The sequence below is a fragment of the Fistularia commersonii genome, chromosome 20 (assembly GCF_037954325.1).
Source record: "Fistularia commersonii isolate RoL2024-O1a breed Wild chromosome 20, RoL_Fcom_v1.0, whole genome shotgun sequence".
NCBI lineage: Eukaryota > Metazoa > Chordata > Actinopteri > Syngnathiformes > Fistulariidae > Fistularia > Fistularia commersonii.
Window position 1 is genome coordinate 4,351,940 of NC_141303.1, and position 19,621 is coordinate 4,371,560.

At 38.8% G+C, this 19,621-nt stretch overlaps 1 protein-coding gene across 7 annotated transcripts in view; it reads right to left on the minus strand.

Moving 5' to 3' along the window:
* epb41l2 (erythrocyte membrane protein band 4.1-like 2) overlaps window positions 1-19,621 on the minus strand; it is a 46,160-nt gene that overhangs the window by 21,271 nt on the left and 5,268 nt on the right. For all 7 annotated transcript variants that reach the window (XM_086167391.1, XM_086167388.1, XM_086167392.1 and 4 more), the window contains exons 2-9: window positions 10,544-10,773; window positions 10,121-10,315; window positions 8,977-9,228; window positions 5,264-5,368; window positions 5,098-5,140; window positions 1,793-1,868; window positions 359-455; window positions 130-251 (exon numbers count right to left, since the gene is read on the minus strand). In XM_086167391.1, the coding sequence (XP_086023517.1) occupies window positions 130-251; window positions 359-455; window positions 1,793-1,868; window positions 5,098-5,140; window positions 5,264-5,368; window positions 8,977-9,228; window positions 10,121-10,315; window positions 10,544-10,759 (1,106 nt within the window). In that variant the 5' untranslated portion in view covers window positions 10,760-10,773. The remainder of the gene's footprint in view (window positions 1-129; window positions 252-358; window positions 456-1,792; window positions 1,869-5,097; window positions 5,141-5,263; window positions 5,369-8,976; window positions 9,229-10,120; window positions 10,316-10,543; window positions 10,774-19,621) is intronic.

Sequence of the window (19,621 nt, forward strand, 5' to 3'; positions counted from 1 at the left end):
ATGTGCTGGGAGTGCATTGTGGGACTTGTAGTATTGTGGTGGTGTTGTGTGCATTACACTCGTTGCTAACACTTCTATTACAGATTCGCAAAAGACTGGAGTGGATGATATCAATCTGCATGCTCTGACCTATGAGACTTATGGAGCTCAAGGATCTTCTCCTCCATTTCTTTGTTCTGATTGGGCGCAACTATCAGTTGAGCGATGTCCAGTAGACGGGGCTGGTCGGGTTCATGGTCACCAAATTCTGCCTGTTGACCATAAGAAGACAATCAGTTCTACACGTACATAAATGGTAGACGCAGAGTATGGCTGCACACATGCATACAATTTCATTTAAAATCAACATGTCACGTACCTGCAATGTGTAAGACCCAAGCAAAGCATGGGTGACAAAAGAGCAAGGCAGCCGACCAGACGCTACATCTTCACGAAGCTGTAGACAGAGCAGGTACCTTTGGGAAAGTGGGAGGAAATTTGGATTTTATGTTATGTAAAATCTCCTCAGATAAAGAATTGACTCTTCCTACTACTTCTTCTAAGTGGAATGATCTTCAATATGAGAATTCTGATCCATGTAACCAAATTGCTTCTCCTTCTTCCTTTGGGATGCCCAAAGCACGGTCAGCTACTAAGGATTACATGTCTTTGTTGTTGGGATGTTTGTTGTATAATTTTCTCAGTATGCTGGTGTGTTGGGATAACCTTACAACTAATCCTTAACATAACCTCACCATTATGAGTTGCATAACATCTGCTTTTGTAGTTGTTGAATTGTCCGGTACTAGAGCATAGGCTTCCCCTTTGAGAGCTATTGAATTAATTCATAATTGAATGGAGTTGTAAATAAAGTAAATAAAGAATACAGTTACTTGAATAGAATCTACAGGTACTGGCGCACAGTATTTCCTCCTGCCAAATGCTGAGGAATGTTACCTTTCATTCTGCTACTACAATTCCAGCTCCAACAGAAAAGAGCTCCAAAACAAATCAAAACTGCCTGATGGACCTGAGTCATTTGCCTCTGAGCAAGGCATCACCTTTTAATGATATTGACATATTTTATGACGGAGACGCGTTTTAAAACAGAGACATTAAGCTTGAGTAAAGGTTTGTCTGAGGCAGTAACTACAAGTAGAGATGGACACACATCTTTCTGTGTCATTTGGTCTTCATTTCCAAGAATTCCAAGGATTTGTCGGCGCCTCTAGATTGCTTGGTATGTCTATTAATAGTGAATGAATATTTTTAACAACATACAGGCACCCTGGTGGGCTTACGAGATTCAAACTGATGAAGGAAAGAATAAGCTAAAATAAGAGTTTACAGGCTTTTTACATATATATATCAATCAACATATCCTTTGCACAAAACCTGCCAAAGCTAGTTCTCTGGCTACAGCTAACTTTGGTCTGAACCATTTTTATTCTACTTTGATAACAAAAGGATATTTAAGAAACAGGTGAGTAATGGTCTACTATACCGTTGTTCCTAAAAGGGTGCGTGCGTCCATCCATCCATCCATCCATCCATCCATCCATCCATCCATCCATCCATCCATCCATCCATCCATCCATCCATCCATCCATCCATCCATCCATCCATCCATCCATCCATCCATCCATCCATCCATCCATCCATCCATCCATCCATCCATCCATCCATCCATCCATCCATCCATCCATCCATCCATCCATCCATCCATTTGTTACTGTCTGTTTAATATGTTATTAATATCAGAACACACTTGTGAGTAGTGACAATGATGATATACCAGTATTTGGTTGCGTACCTTGTGATGTCTTCAGTGAGCAACGAGGGGTCAGGAGGATAAAACTTGACGTTGAATGAAAACTGCCAGTTATTGCCTAAAGAAAAACAAATGATGGGGGACACAATAGGGGACAACAACATTACTAAAATACTGAGGGGGGGGGGGATGTCGAGTTCAATCCATCCCACAGCTTATCTGTCCCATCTGCATGTTTTTTTCAGAGATAGCGAGGGAGGATGATACATGCTGGCTTGAATGAGAGCAACACATACAGAACAGCTTTTAGGAAGCACTAAGCCTGATGCAAAACACACGCAACGTAAGCATGCACGCACGAACGCGTGCACACACACAGAAGATCTGGCATTGCGTAATCTAATTTGAACATCACCAAATACCAAAGTGTAATCTTTGCCATGGAAACAAACAAATATACAGGCACTATCAGGAATATAAACTGACATCATTATTGGGCCAGGATACTCTTTGCTTCTGCAACCCACTAATTTCATATGAAACTCATTTTGGCTCATATTTCAATTTATCATTCCCTAAGGGATGCATTTTGCCAAGCCTGACTTCTTATCTATCTCCACCCATACTTTATCACTTAGCCCACACACACAAATCTGTGCAGAAAAACACAAACACACATGATGTGCAGTTCCATCTGGGAAAAGGTGACATCATATTGGGACTGTTTCCTTTTTCTGAATGAGAGAGACCCTTCCAGGAGAAAAATTCAGTCCGCAGGAAATATATCTTTCAATTTGAGGTCCCATGTTTTTGCAATGATTCGAGTTTTGCCAGTTCAACAGGGATGCAAAAAACCAAGACTGAAAAATCATCAGTGCAATACCATTTCATAAACTGTGGTGGATCCTTGAGCGAGTGCGTGCTTCTGTTTGGGATATGTGCAAAAGAGAGTGGTTGCATGTTCAGGAAACACTAAGTGCTTTGGCAGTCTCCAGTGACAATATCCCATCTCTATGTTCACACACATGCTTTCCATCATCCCCTCCCCTTGACACTTAAAATATACACACACTTTTCTTTTCCTCTCTTCTCTATATTAACACTTTTCATCTCTCCCCAACAACTAACCGCATTTGTAGTTTGTTCCTTCTATATTACAAAAACAGTCCTTGGTAATAATTCTTTCCTTTATTTAGTACCATGGGCAGAGTACATTTAGCAGTGAAGGCTGAATGATGGATGCACCATTTGGACATAAATTTACTTATTGATTGAAATCAGCCCACAGTCAAGTAGAAATGCGTTTACCATATGATAAAGTTTTGAAGTTGACCTTTATCAAGCAACGAAAGTTTTATTGCTTTCTGCAAAATTGTATGAATCAGATGTTTTCCCAAAGGATATGACTCCAGGCATTTGAGATTTGTAATTAATTTTCATTTTCAATGGTTCTTGTCAGAAGAAATCTCAGCAACTTATGTTTCCTGTTTTTCTTTCCCAGCCTTTCTGCATTCGTGAGTATTTGTCCGACTGCTGTTGCGTTTTCACCACATTTAAACACCAGACCTTTTCTGGTGCTCACTATCTTCTAGGATTCCATCTTTATTTTCTTTTTTGTATCCACTTCCTTTACTGACAAGAACTGCATTCCAACAAATCTGATGCGTCACGGAAATGCATATGCCATCTTTTGTGTGTGCATAAATCTTGTGCTGTCTGCGCTTATTCACATGCACATAATAATGATTACAATAACCTCTTTGGTAAAAAATTTTCTCGACAAGAACATGCTTTGATCAGGTTGATAATTAAGTTGATTTCTAAAGTCACTGGACTTCAAAAAAAACTCAGACAAAAGAACATGACAAAGTCATTTTCTTGCATGTGACTTAATTAAAGAAAAGGGTTTTAGATGTCAGAATCTACTAATATTGAAAAACTCAGTTTAGAGGTAGTTTGGGTGCAGTGTTATTTTATCGGCTATGGATAAAATAATCAAGTTACATAGGTGTCATTTACACAGTAACAGGCATCCTCCTGAAATCAGGAGGTAAATATGCCCCTCCTCCTATAAGCAATCACACACACCAATAAAAAAAACCTACAGCCATATGTATACTACTCATTCATGACACACAATGACAAAGCAGCAAAAAAAAAGGTGTCCAAACTGACACCATCGGTGAGTATCAAACAGTCACATGGAAAAACAGAGAGCGCACGTACCCAGATGTAATGATGAGTTATATACATGCATACATACATAAACGCATACACTACTCAATCATATACATATGCATAAAGACCCATAAAGTACTTCTGAAATAAAATTTTAGGAGCCAAAAACAGATGTCACTCCGCAACAAGGTAAGGACTGCGTTTTAATTTCCCTTAATTCTTACAATGGAAATATATGGTAAAAAGATATTCTTACCATGTATCAACTTCATCATCACAAGATTTACACAAACATGATGAGAAAAGACTTAACCTCAAAATGACTACTTCTTCTAACTGAACTTTGTAAAAATGTAACGATAAACTCGAGAAATAAAAATAATATCAGTCATGTATGTGTAGTGGCCCAATAAGAAATAAAATATATGCATCAAATCATGCTACTCTCTTGATATCGGTCTTGCAGATACAAAACTGAAAATTAAGTGTGGCAGTTTCACACCACTTTATAGTGTTATCAAAACCTTACCATTTTAGTTACATTCATACAATTTATTTTTTGTCATACCAGTATTGGATGACAAGCAACAGTAACAGTAAGATGAGAGAACACCATTATGATTCATTTCCCAGCAATTTTTTATTGCCTGATCGTCAATCTGGCCCAATATGGGACGATATTTGCCCCAGGCAATAGAGCAATCCTTATTGTTCAACCCTCAAGAGCCCAAGAGAGAACAGTGATCTCCATTTGTTACATAGCAAAATTCTGGCAGCTTTGCTAAGAAGGCTGCTGTTTGGGCTGAGATTACTGTGTTGGTATTTTTTTTGGCTTCTTTTTTCTTTTTCAAGCAGTATTTGTAAATTTGACTTTATACAAATATGACCCGTTCGCTTACTCTCAGTCATTATTAGCTTCAATTAAGTTGAGAATTTCAAAAAGTATTTTAGAGGACATGGGGCCCCCTAAAGTACTTTTACAGATATGTATCAAGGCTGCCAAACAAAATACTAACTGACTTATAAATTGCTCTGTAAGATAGTGTGGATTACAATTTTATTTAATTTGGAAGGCACTGTGAAGGTGACGGATGGATTGATGAGCGGACATCTCTGGATTTGAGAATGCAGTAGTATTATGAAAATACTGTTAGAAAAATGAAACTCACTGCGAATCTGTCTCTTGATTTCCTTAGTGGGATCCAGCCAACACTGAGCAGTAAAGAGATGACAGAGCAAGAGGACAATTAACATCCATTATAAAATGAGACACAATGCAGATAAATTGATAAAAATTCTGATGTGTGTATCAGGTATTTGTATTTATGAGCCTACCTTCTGTTCATGGATGTCCTTATATGTCAGACCAAAATAGTCTTTTTCCAGTAAATTAAGGTGCTCACACACCTTGAAGAATAAGAATTGGCCCTTAGCACGTTTCTGTTGAGAATGCAAAAGCAAGATTAGGATTCACAAAACTCACGTGTCTAAAAACTCAGTATTTGCTGGGCACAAACAAGTAAAAAACTGCAAAAGAATTTTTCTATTGACTGCAGGGGAAATTCACACTGGTACAGGCGAGAATAAAAAAAACAAAAAACTAAACTGGTTTAGAGACACAGATGTATTTGAGGCGCACTTCCTGCTTGAGATATTCAATCAATGCATCTCTGTTTCATCCTCATTTTCTCCATGATTCTCTGTGTCTCAGTTTCTCCATCTGTCCCTGGTGAAACATTCCTTCATAAGTCCAATGGGAGCTTTGGCCATAAAATCCTCCACACTGAACTATGACAATGACATTTCGCATACATCTGTGGATGGGAGTGAGTGAGTGCACGCACATACAAATATACAACAGCGGCCTTTAGACTATCAGAAGGTCAGACAGTGAGAGGGTGGAAAGAAGAGTGACTGAAAGGATGAAATAAATTTAGTCTCAGTGTCTGCATGCGCGCGCACGCACACACACACACACACACACAAAGTATGGCACTCTGAAAACAGTTACTGACGAGGCCGGGAGCGTGGTGAAAGTGGATGAAATAGAATAAAAGGCCGCATTTTCCTCTTTCCCTGGGACAGCAGAAAGCATCTTTGGTATTTTCATGTATTCAGTCAAACACCACATTCACGCACACACGGTGTAGATGAATTCTGAACACCCATTAGAATGTGACCTTTCAGTTTTTTCTGCACAGATTCCAGTATGTCTCATACCAAGGCATTACCTAAAGACAGATGACTGAATTCTACAAGCAATCCTAGATTTTTGGATTATTAAATGGCAGGGAAAGCTCAAATGTTTGTTTTTTTTCCCCTCTCCTTGAACTGGCATGTGGATTATTTCCCAATAATGGTCTAAAATACTTCACAAATATTTCACAGCTGGAACCCCTAGCAACATGGATGGATTAAATGGTAAAATTAGCTATAATCCCTTGTCATACCAAACGACTATAATTGTGACGTTTAAAGAAATGACAGTCATTAAGTTGATGAAGAGGAATTAAACCATTAAGTGTTCAAAGAAAAGTTTGAGACAAGCTTATGTCTCTCCCTTTTCTTCGTGCTTCACTACAGCGAAACATTTCCATCTATTTCTCTGCATATTCCTCTGTCACACCCACTAACTGCATTGTCCTCTTTCACCACAACCACATCCAAATCTTTTAATTGATGTTCCCCATTTCCTCCTGCCTCGCAGCTCAGTTTCAGACATCCTTCTACCGATATATCAAATCTCTCTCTCCTCTTCATGTGTCAAAACCATCTCAATTTGGCCTCTGACTTGATCGCAGAGACTTATCACATGGGCAGTCCCTCTGATGTTTCTTATCTTGTCTATCCTCATCACACTCGAGGACAATTTTAACAACTTGAGCTCTGTCACCTCCAGCTTTGCCTCCTGTCTTTTAGTCAAAGCCACCGTCTCCAAGCCATCCAAAAGGGCTAGTCTTTCCACTGTTGTGTAAAACTCTCCCTTCTCTCATGCTACTACTCTTCTTTCAAAGATAAACTCTTGTCAAAAGCTTATATACGTCTGTTTTTTTGTGTGTTAAGCGACAAAAAAAAAGCAACAGTGCTGAATATTTTCTAGTTCTACTTGACTCATGTCCAGGTGAAGTCAAATGAAATGTATGAAACGGGACTTAAACCGTGTGACTCCAAAATCCCTCTGAAAGTGATACTAATAGGACGCTTATAGCATTAAGACCATGTGACACTAATACTGCACTATGAAAGAATCTTTCAAGAGTCAGGAATTTCGTACCCAAGAATTATATTCACTGCACTAAAATACTAACAGAATACATTCTTGTAATAAATGTGATGCCTTTAGTTTTTTTTCTTCTTTTTTTTTAATGGCAGAATGGCATGCAAGATAGAGGAATAAGCTGTGAGCTAAAACAAGAGAGTGAGAGAGAGTGCAATTTGTGTGTGTGTGTGTGTGTGTGTGTGTGTGTGTGTGTGTGTGTGTTTGTGCGTGGAGGTCTGCTGGTCAAAATAGAAAATGTATTCTCTGGAATGCATTGTGCATCTTAGTCTCTCCCAATCTAACTGTGCCAATGTGTGGAGGGAGGGATGGACAGATAGACGGCTATGTGTGTGTGTGTGTGTGTTTGTGTACACGCGTGCACGCTCACACAGACACACACACGTGCGCATACTCACAGACACATATACACACTTCAGGACAATAGCAACTAGTTGCAGTATCAGCGTTATCTGTTGTGAGACAAAGCAGCTACTGTTCAAACAACCACAGACACTCAGAGGCACACTGCTGGGCGTTGGCACGGTGTAGATTTGGAAAAAGGTTTGTGGACGTGAAAATGAAAACCACTTAAGCAAAAGTTAAAATCCAGGCAACAGAGAATAAATGACTATTCTGTTGAGGGGCCCTTGATTGAACTTTAAGCGAGTGTGGAAATGTAAGTAGGGATAATGCTTTAAAAGTGTTTTTTTTTTAAACCGTGGTCCAATTTATTCCATGGTCACAATAATAAAACAAACAAAAAACAAACAAAACACTCAAAATAATAGACCATCTTGAATATAGGATTGGACATTGTTTTGACTAGTAGGTAGTTGCACACATAAAAAAATATATATATCTGGTGAGGTCCCTAATGATCTGCAAATTTTGCAGATCCGTGTACTCTTGTCTGTGTGTGCTATGTGTGCGTGTGCAAGCGTGAACGTGCGTGCATGTGTGCATGTGTGTGTCTGTGTGTGGTGTTGCCATGGCACCATGATCTGCTTTGCTCTGCATTTATCCCCAAACCACACCCAACGAATTGGAAGTAGTTGCCTCTGCAATAGCATTTTGAGTCACACAGACACACACATACAAACACACACATACACACATCTGATCTGATCCTATTACTGATTACATCACTGACACAGCGGTGCCCATGTGTTGCCAACAAGACTAGCAAGAGAAAATAATTCAGACAGTGTGTCATTCCTCAGTCAGCAACTGGTTTCCTCTTCTAACTGACAAATATTAAATTTGACAAATTGACATTAGTTTGTTGATTTTCCATTACAATGCACTGCAAAAATCAAGTGTTTTATACATCTTAAAAAAAGAAAGTGAAAAACCCTGTCTTAAAGATGGAGACAAATACAGGTCTGAATCCATGAGAGTAAAACAGAACTGCTGTAATACTTGTGCAGTACTTCAATAAATGTAATAAAATTAGTATGGGCCAATCTGCTACAAACAGCTGGTTTTGCTGGGCTAAACAGTAGGAGGCAGGACTCTTGCTCCCTTTAAACAAGAACAAACTGAGAGAAGGCCACTATTGATATTCTTGTATTGCTATGGGGAGGACAGCAAAATTAGGCACATCCCTTTAACATCTGCAGAAATCTGCATTGCAATAGACAGTGCTAATTTGCAAAACAATAAACAATGCAACTACATAACATATAGTATTATGGAGTATATATAACTTATAAAACTTTTATCATACTTCCAATATTTCTAAGATTTTTATTCCCTGTTGATGAAATGGATTTATTGTTTAAAGTCTCACCTCCACCTCACAGGTGAAGTCTGTGCCATCCAGGAGGTTCACGTGACACACCACCAGTTTCATCTTTGTTTTCCTAACCATACGAAGGGGAGACTGGAAAATCGATGTTTGTATTTCTCCTCCTTCCTCTTCCCTGTCTCCTTCTCCTCCCTGCTCTTTTGTCTTCTCCTCTTCTACTTTTCCCTCTGCTTTCAACTTGATCTCTTCAGGACTGTCCTCTGCGCTCTCGTCCACTTTCTCTTCCTTCGCAGGCTTAGAAAAGAAAGCAGAAAAGCAAAGTCACACAGCTAAGACTCCTCGGTCGTGACCAACACAGGAACATTTGAACTGCAACAGTGGGTGTTTTCTCTGTTCTGATCAGGCGTTTCTTTTGGTCTGATTGCCTAAAAGTTGATGTCACTGGGTGGGACCGGGAGGCCCTAATGTGATCATTGAAAGGAAAACACTTGATGTGTCTGTTTATGCATGTATGTATGATTTTTAAACACTGTGCATGTATATTTGTCATTTGTCACTGAGGTTATTGGTAACCTGAAATAATGAAGGTCAATGTGCATTCAATGTGCTGTCAGTACTAAAATGAAATGAGTAGAAAACTGCCAGGGTCAATTTCTTTTAATCTACGAACGGTTAGGTCTCACTGTTTCTGCTGTCAAAATAAACATCCTGAATCTTGCTCCACCAAGTCAAGGGATAGTTCCAGCACATGACGGCTTACTGATTTTCACAAGAATTAAAACTGAAAAATAGTAATGTGCCAATTTTCGGGATGGTCGTGAGTTTCAGGTTCTCAATCTAGTGTCACAAAGGAGTGAATAAAAAGGCCCCAATAGGCTGCTTCAACAATGTAAACATTTATTTTGTTATCAAGAACCTGTTTGTAAATTACAATTCGATTTTCGACAGAAGTTTAAAAAACATTTTATTAATCAATTTTGGGACCTAGATAATTAAATGGTAATGTTACATGTCTAAATGTCAAAAGCGCCTGATAATTTAATGTACACTTTGAGTCACTAAATATGTGTTAAAAACTGCAATTGCCAAAAGAGTTATTAACTTTTGATTATTTGTAGAAAATTTGTTTTGACTTTTAATTTCCCCTTGTGAACTGATCAGAGCACTGCAACAGTATATATGGTACCTCAGTGTCAGCACTCCCGTTGGAGTGAGACTCTGCTTCTTTTTCGTTTTGTTTATCCGTCACTTGCTCCGACTTGACCGCCTCCTTCTCTTCCACTTCCTCTGCGTGACCATTCACTTCTGGGGGAACCCCTTCTTCCTGAATCACTTTGCTCGTGGGCTCTTCTGTGGATTGAACTTCCTTGGTGGGGGAGGTCTTCATTTAACAACAAAAAAAAAAGAAAGAAACTACAAGCATTTATTAACAGTTCAGATCATGTAGGATTCAAACCATTCCATCCTAGCATTTGAACATTACTGTTGTTGCTACATCTTTTAAGTACATTTGCTTCATCAACCTGAATTGTATACTAACCAGGTGAATATCAGATAAAGTGACACCAATCTACTCACTCATATGGATACTATCAAAGAGTGTGTGTACCTGACTTTGAGACTTTTGCTTCTTAAACCATGTTGGCAGGTATCGAGAAATTCCTTTGCCCTCTTTCTCCTTCTCCTTTCCCTTTTCCTTGTCCTCTCCCTCGGTGTTGCAGGCTTCCTGGGATTCTTCTGTAGTCTTCTCTGATTGGTCTGTCTGAGCAGCTGACTCTTCTGCTTTTTCCTTCACCTCTGTCTCTGAGCCTCCTTCTGTTGTCATGGTGACCGTTTAACCTAGAGAGGAGTAATAATAAAAAAAAAAAAAAGAGGGAGAAATGTATAAAATTGTGATTCACATTATTTTTGTACCAATGTTTACCAATGTTTCAGTTCATTCCATTGTAATGGTTATTTTTACATAACACTTTTGAAAAGTTAACAACAAAAGTAATAAGCTGCAGTATGCTTATACTGAATAATGATATGTATATTTTAAGTTGCCAAAAGATCACAGACACCTAGAGAAACCATCAGGCTGCTTTTACTGACTATTGACATAAATATTTATGTTTCTATCCATGCAACTTGGAATTTATTACGGTAAATCTTTTATAAGTCAGTCACAGTGTGGCTTCAAAGTGGGCGTCTGTTGTGAGGGAAAAATAAGCAGAGTAAAAGACTGAAGAGTAGATAAAGAACTGTAACTGAAGAATTAGAATACTACAAATTGTTTAAAGTTATGAAGGGACGTTTGCGAAGCAGTTTATTCAGGTTATGTCAGTAAACAGATTATGGTCTGTTTAGCATGCAGCTGTCTGAAAATAGCTTTTGAAATGTACCTTTTAAGCAATACAAAAATGAGGGGTGTCATTATCACATATAACGAGTTTCATCTGGGTCAACAGTATAACAGCTGGTTACACACACACACCACACACACAAACACACACACAGACACACACACATACACACACACAGACACAGACACACACAAACACACACACAGTGAATTCCTCAATCCTTATTATCTGAGTCATTGGATTTACCCCGCAGCTGTGGTCAAGATACAAAACACTCTACAACCCAAATAACTCTGGCAGTGCTGTCATCACAGCGACCGACAGACAGACAGACAGACACACACAAACAAACAAACAAACACACGTATGAGCAACTATTAAACTTATTAGAAGACACAATTATAAATTATAAATATGTTGGGCATTGTAAATTCATGTCGGAGCCTATCCTCTAGTCACACTTCAACTGAAGATTACCGTTCCACACATGTTCAGTGTTTACACCAGAAACAATTCCCAAGGGGTAACATAAACAAGCCCCACTTAACAGATAGACAGTCAGTAACATTAGGTGGAGACATGAGCGAGCGTGCATGTGCGTGAGCACACATTTACAGCATGAACCGGTCCCTGTCATTGGTCTTAAGGGGAAGTAGAGGTCAGAATGTGCAAAGCTGCTCATTATTCATCTCTACCCGCATACACTACATGGTTTGTTCGGACTTATGTAGAGAATCAGGTTGGGATAAACCATAATGAATTTACTATAATTATTATTGCATTCATTTACTAAGTGAGTCCTAGATGCTCCACTATCCTCTACGGAAAGATGCCAAGAATTGATATTGACAAATAGAAGCACAAAGCAAAATATAACACTGTTTTGCTTTGGAGGCCACAGTAAGGACAGAGCAGGATTGTGAAAGAACCTAATTCATCTAAAATATAAAAAATCATCAAAAATTTGCAATCTCTCTGACACTGGTAACATTGCTGACCTTCAGACTGACTGACAAGAAAATGAAATTACATAATTAGTGGTATTAAGTGATGACCTCGTATTCTAGTCTACTGTGTATGAATCCATTCAGGATTTTTCATTGATAAAGGATCATCTTAAATTTGAATTATTTTCAAAGCAGCGAGTATCCACACAAAATAAATATGACAAATAATTCATGTGTCCCCATGTGGTTTCTGTTGTTCTCACAGTGTCCAACAGTCTCAGATCTCTAGTCTCTGATTCCATCATTAATGACACCTAATGCATTTTACATTCTCACTATCCAACTCACACTTCTTAACATTTTTTCTGCCCTGCCACCTTCAATAGTAGAGGTCAGACAAATGCGCACAGCCCAAGCAGAGGTGTGCAGAGGGAATGGAGGAATAAAAATAGGACAGGTCTCCTTACGCATGACCAGCTAATGAGGCAGAGAGGGGAGGGGGGGAGATGGATAAAGAGCAGTAAGTATGAAGGTGTGTGCAAATTTAAGAGATATGATTCAGTGTGTGCTACATAAATAACTTACCAGTGATTCCCCACTACACTGCTTCACATTCTTAGATTAGGAAAGGAAAAATATGTTTCAGTATGTTGGATAATTTACAATATCACACCTGTTCATGTGCAGAAACAGCCAGAATTGGACAATTGAGGTTGTCATTAAGCAATGACTTGAAACTAAAAAGGTGGAAAAAAAATAAAAAATAAAAATAATTAGATACATCAAAGAATTTTTCCCTGTGTGCATCTAAAGTATGAGCTGCTGCACTTCTGAATAGTCTCTCAGTGTCCACGCTTTCAGTGACCAGAGATATTTTGCAGCGGTGTCAGCCAATGTTGAAAACAAAACTTGGTCGAACTCCCAGAACTGGGATCTGCTCTGTCAAATATGTCTGTATCTGAACCCCGAGAAGATGTCGTTAAATCATACAGTAGAGACGTCCAGATTAAGACTTTTTGGGCCACAGTCTATTCCAAAACACATTTGGAATTGAGTGTCTGCCTGTAACGCATTTGAATCCAATACCAATAATAACTGGAATGCCATTGTTACCCATGACTGTCTGCATGATGGCATTTACCAATTTGAAATATAGCCACATCTCTATCAATTTACCAAACCGTATATTTTTATATATATATTGCTATGTTCTGGCAAATATTAGTTTTATGTGCAAGAAAATATTATGTTGTTACATTCGGTTGTACATACAGCCCAAAATCAGCCAATTTGTCATTGGCTCATGGATGAACCAGGCATCAAGTGACGCCCAGAGAACTTTTTATCTTTCTCAACAACACTTTGGTAGGCAAAGGGGCACTTGTGAATTGAACCAGGAAAGATCAGCTACCACCAACCCCAAAATCGAGAGCCACGATCAGCCCTGATCAGAATCTGACATCGAAATCATGACGTTGCTTCATTGCAACCCCACAGACTGGAGCATAGATACCCGTTCCAAAATTTTTGGCAGTAAAGGAAGCTTTTCCTTGCTCCGCGTCTCGGAATACAAAATAAACGCAACCGAACAGCAATTGAAGTTGTGATGGAATGACCAGTCATAATAGAAGGCATGATGTAACAAAGCTTGTTTTTCTTGTTGAATATTGCTTTAACCCCAAGTCAGTCCACTTACACATTGGCTGCCATAATGAAATAATCATTATTTTGCATAGTACCCGTCCTGCACAAGATTCTGTTTGTGACTGACAAAGCTTATGTGAAGCTGTTGACAATTAGAAGTGAAATGAAATTTGAGCTCAGCAGATTTGTTCACTGTCAAAATATTTTAAGTACTATTGGACAGGAGTCATATCAACTCCATATTTCTATCTACCTCAGCACTTGAGGAGCAAAGCAAAATTTAGCTTTGCATGCACGTATGACAACAGAGGTGACACACACTTTTTAAGCATCATACTGCTTGTTTCAGTTACAGTATTAAAATTGAGCCAGCGAGGCACTAAAGTGTGTGAGTCCTTTTGACCAGACTGAAACCAGTCATCAAAACAGGTCTATTACTGCCTGTATACTCTGCTAGCCTGTCTTCTGAGACACTGGCTCTCAATGGATGGGTTCACAAGCGTGTGTGCGTGTGTGTGTGTGTGTGTGTGTGTGTGTGTGTGTGTGTGTGTTGTGTCTGAGTGCGTGTTGGCAACAAAGTATAGCTTCTTGCAAGATGTTGGTCACGGCCACTTAGGCCTGCTTTACTCTGGGCCTTCTTTCCACAGCTATTTAACACTCGGAACTTTGTTCTACCACTCATAATTTTCAAACTCATGCTCTCATCACCTCCTTGTTTCTCCACTACTTTTCACCATTCTCTTACTCTTCAGTCACTAGTGCCTGTTTCTTTTTGCCTAAGTCTCTGCACTCATTGCTCTTCTCTCAATCCCTTTCTTCCGGGCCCCTTTTCAATCCGCTCCAATCGCCCACTCACATTATGTCCCTCTAAGACCCCTCCTCTTTCTCTCTTCTTCCCACAGTCCATATAAACAATGGGATACATCATTATGGGGTATCTTAATACATATACACATGTCAGTAAAGTCTTTATTGGCAGTCCTCACAGCACTGTACGATTGTATATTACTAGCAGTAAACCTCAAACGAGACAGTAGGTTCATATGAACAGAACTCAAGTATACACTAAGTCTACTTCACGACCTGTCATTTGACAAAAGAGATATTACAGTAATTCAGGGTCTGTAGATGTTTAGTTCCTTTCACAAAGCTTCTCTTTGCACTGCTTTTGTCAGGAGGGAAGGACTACAGTACTTTCGTGGTGCACTCCATATCTTAATATTTTACAGTCAATTGACACTATTCAAGTAGCCCAATTGTGCAGATGGGCAAGAGAGAAGCTTGTAGATCCATGAAAGACTCAAACAGATAGGAAGTATGTCTATATAAATGAGTTGAGGATTACATACAGTGTACAGTAAATGTTTACGAGTGCGTTTGTGTGCGCACAAGAGGTGTTTTAATTCATGTTACAAGGGGATCACGGCTACTTTCACCCGTCCATTCATTTATTTAATGTTACCTGCTTGACTAGTAATAGATATTTCAAAAGGCCTTTTTAATAGATAATTCTGAGTACGTGATTGTTACAGCGACTAAGATCTAACAACATAAATAACAAAAAAAAAAACATGAGTGCATTAGCAGGAAAGTTTCATTAGAAGGGTCTCTGAAGCTTTGTGACAAGCATGACATTATCCTGATTCTCAATTTTCCTCGGATGCATGATGAACAGGCTCATTTCTGGAATGAATAATTGCATTCCTAAGAAAATGAATTGATAAAATAACCGAAGTAATCATGTCCTTACCTAAAGTTGCTTTCGTTTCACTTGCAATTCCTTTTGTGTTCACTCTTTCCTTTCCATCTCACCTCCTTTTTTACTATTTCCTTATCACTTACTTTTGCTAATTCTGTAAATTGCTTTGTTGGTGTCTATCTATTATTCTGTCTTCATTTATTTTCTCTTCCCATCTCCAAGCAAATGTGTGCCCTACAAAGTGTCATTGCCATTTTCTCTCCTCCATCCTCCCCTCTTTCCCTCAGTGCTCTGCACCAGCTTCCCGCGGGACTGGCATTTGTAGAAAGGAGGGCAGAAAATGAGTGAGGGGAGGTAGACTGTGTTGGGAAAAATAGAACTAGGAGGAATGAGGGACAGAAGTGAAGAAGCGAATGATGGATAAAAGCTTTACTGTAGCTGTACCCATTGCTACATTACTCATAGACACAGCAAATTAAACTTTCTAAGCACCAGTGTCTTCATGCCCATTTCTTCTACATTCCATCTTGGATCAGTTGGTATGGCTATCATTGTATTTTCAACCTCTGATTTTTCAGTGAAATTACAATGCTATGCAAATAACGGTGCTCCTGGGTGTTAAGCATGCGGATAACTGCTGACACGGAACTTTTAATATATTGTGGCATCTGGCCAAACTCCAGCAAGCTGAATTGTTTTAGTTGTTGAGGATTTACAATAAGTTTTATATTACAAGAGCTTTGTGAAAATTGCCAAAGCTTTGTTATATAATCCACTTGGTAGCACAACCGCAGCCCTAGTGGTATTAAGAAAAGCTACAAATACAAAAACTTAGCCTCATCAAGGTAATCAATACTGGTGTCTGTCTTGGTTTTAGGGTTGAAGTATGAGCAACAACTTCCTGATTGGGCATTTGACCACAACATAATAACACATGCACAGCAAAGAGAAAAAGGGTAAAAATAATAATAAGCTTACTGCAATACATGGAGTTAATTACATCTGATTTTTGTTGTCTACATGTGCAACAAAGTAGCAAACATATATTGCAGCCTTGCAAAGTCTATCTTGGTAAATCACATACTATGGGGGGGAATAGCTGGTTTCCACGGCAACCCCATTCATGGTCAACCACCATAAATCCCCATGGAGACAAGAGATTACCACAACAAAAATACAGATTAGTGAGCAAGCATAGAAGTGACAATAGAGATTATGACCGTGTCTAAACCTATTTCAAATCACACCAGATTTACAGCTGATTCATGCTGGACCTACAGGAAATGTTACTTTTCATGTCAAGAAGTAGCTGTCAGAATCACCAGTCATTTCATAAACACTGAACAATTAAGATCCTTCTTCTTGAGGACTATTGCCGGTATATTTAGTCTCTCTGGGACACTTATATTTGTACTGTATTGCGTTAATTGCAATAGATTCCAATACTTACAGAACCATTTATTGAGAAATAGATCAACATTTATAAAACCAAGACTTTTTCACTAGAAAAATTCTAAAGATCAGAAAGTAATGGGTGCAACAAGTGACCAGATTCGATAAAATTTCTGCATTAAAGTCCAAAAGCTGCATTGCTAAGCCCCGAAATATACACACATACACACACACATAGTCCAGAACTGTAATCTGTGCTGTTCTCTTGGAACAATCGGTCCATCTGCCATGCAGTGACACACAGAAAGACCAGCACAATCTCACACACACAAACATGTAAACTCATCCTAGCATACCGTGTAAATGTATACCAATTAGACCATGAAAAAGTTCTTCTTCAGATAAGACTTCTTACACTTAAATTGAAACAGATAAAAACCATTACAAAGATGCACAATCAGTGAAATGTATTGAAAAAAAAACATGAATATGAATATATATGTGGTGTGTGTATGTCTGTGTGTTTCTCATCTTAAGAATGGCTTGTCTGGATTTCATTGTTTTGTTTTCTGCAATCTTCGGGCATTAATACCGGCGGTGTGAAAATTCTGAACATGCCGGTCTCTTTACACTGCACTCTGATCCTAAAACTGAGGATTACACAAAGGATAATCTCTGTGTATGTTTGAGTGTGTCTGTCTGTCCCTCTGCCTGTCTATCATCCATCCCTTAATCTGTCTATCTGTGTCCACACGGCTCCTTAGCTTGTGAGAACAGTTGTTAACATTTCTTTGTATTGAAAGACTAAATTCATTGAGCGTGAGCAGTTGCTGTTTCAGTAAATTAACAGTCAGCTCAGGGGTGCTGTATAAATGACAAAACCTGCCACCACAGCTGTGTCAATATTTCAAGGTCATAACAGGTATTTCCTTCTACACAACTACTGACAGTAACTCCTCCAGAATGCCAGTGCTGCCAGGTATATAATTCAGAAAGTGAAAAAAAAAAAAACCACCAGCAACCGCAGCCAAGAATCAAGCTAAGGATAGAAAACTGTTTTCCTGAGGGCTTTTTGAGGTAAGAAAATATGAAATGACAGCAGCAATCAAAGAGATCAAAATCTACTTTAGGGAGTCTGTCTACTCATGTGAGACCTCTCGTTCTCACATCCCTCTAATTCTTTGTGTTTGTGTGACAGAATAATGGGTCAGCTCATAACTACTATTGTTAACTGTTAAACACCTCTATTCACTGATTACAGCAGTCAGGCGTGAATGCTGTCTGTATGAGAGTGTGTGGGTATGGGAGACAAAAGGAGAGGCAATGGTTGGGTCGCATCAATGGAAGATATAGTTAACTATGAGTATAAAATGTGAAGGATTGGTGGCAAAGCATAGGGGAGATGTGTCTTTGTAGACTCGTAGAGAAATCTAAAAGCCAAGTGAAGTCTCTACTCTAAAGCACTGGGTGTGGTGTTACTGTAGAAACAAAGAACCCACAAAGAGCGTGAGCAACAGGTGCTTTATCAAAACAAATGACTTCATGGACACTGTGGCTTGTTAGCTTCAGGGCAGAGAATATCATGCTGTCACCCCAATATTGTGTGGAGGAAACCTAGATAAATAATTATTGATGAGATCAGACTTAAAGTGAATTGTTTACTGTAAAAATGTGACATTTGGATCGGCAAACTCACTATGTTGTAATAGCCATCCAACACCGCTGCCCTTGATTACCTCCCCATTTTAAGAGACTAAAATTTTTATGGATGCATACATATAGGCCAGAAATATATGTCTGTGACAAAAATGTTTAACATTTGTGTAAGCACTTGCAACCCTTTATTTAACATTTGTTTAACAAAACTTTACATTAGTAAACAACTTGTGTTGCGTACAACTAGGGATTTTTTTCTGCAGCAGTCATTACATGTGATTCCCTTGTCTCATAATAAACACAATGTCTCATGGCTCATAATTATTCTTTTTAATTCCAAAAAAATATTGCAAAACTGCCAGAGGCGCTAGGTAGGGGTTGGCGATAAACATCCCCTAATTCAGACTGTTGATGCAAGATGCCATCTTGAAAATGAAGACAGTATGGTGAGCACTTGCAAGCCTTTCCAGCAGCAATATGCTGGTTTACATTAATGGGTAATGATTTATCAATTAGGTCATGTTGTTTTGCGGCCATGCTACAGGCTGTTATTTATTAAGAACTTCATCTCCAAAGGTGTAATGATGAGAATGTGAAGCTCTCTGTCACACACAGAGCTTGGCTTTCTGGCTTTCTAGCTCTAAACTTCAAAATTTCCTTAAAACCTTAATATATTCTCATTTTGTAAAAAACAGGGCAAATAGGCAGTCAGCTCAGACGAATGAAATAACCAGACAGATCGCTTAGGCATCTATTGTAGTAGGAGTTCATCCTTGTAAATCATATTCAGAATGAAGGAAATAATGCAACAGGTCTCAACCCCCCTGTTTCCCTCAGGAATCTTCCGTCCCTTTGTGTCCTTGGGCACTTCTTATTTCCAGCAACCTAAACGCTAGATTTATCTCTCCCTTATGATACGCGTCCTAGAAGCTTGAGACGAGATACAAAGCACTGTAAATCACATAAGGCTATCTTTATGTAGATGCAATTCACACAAATATTTG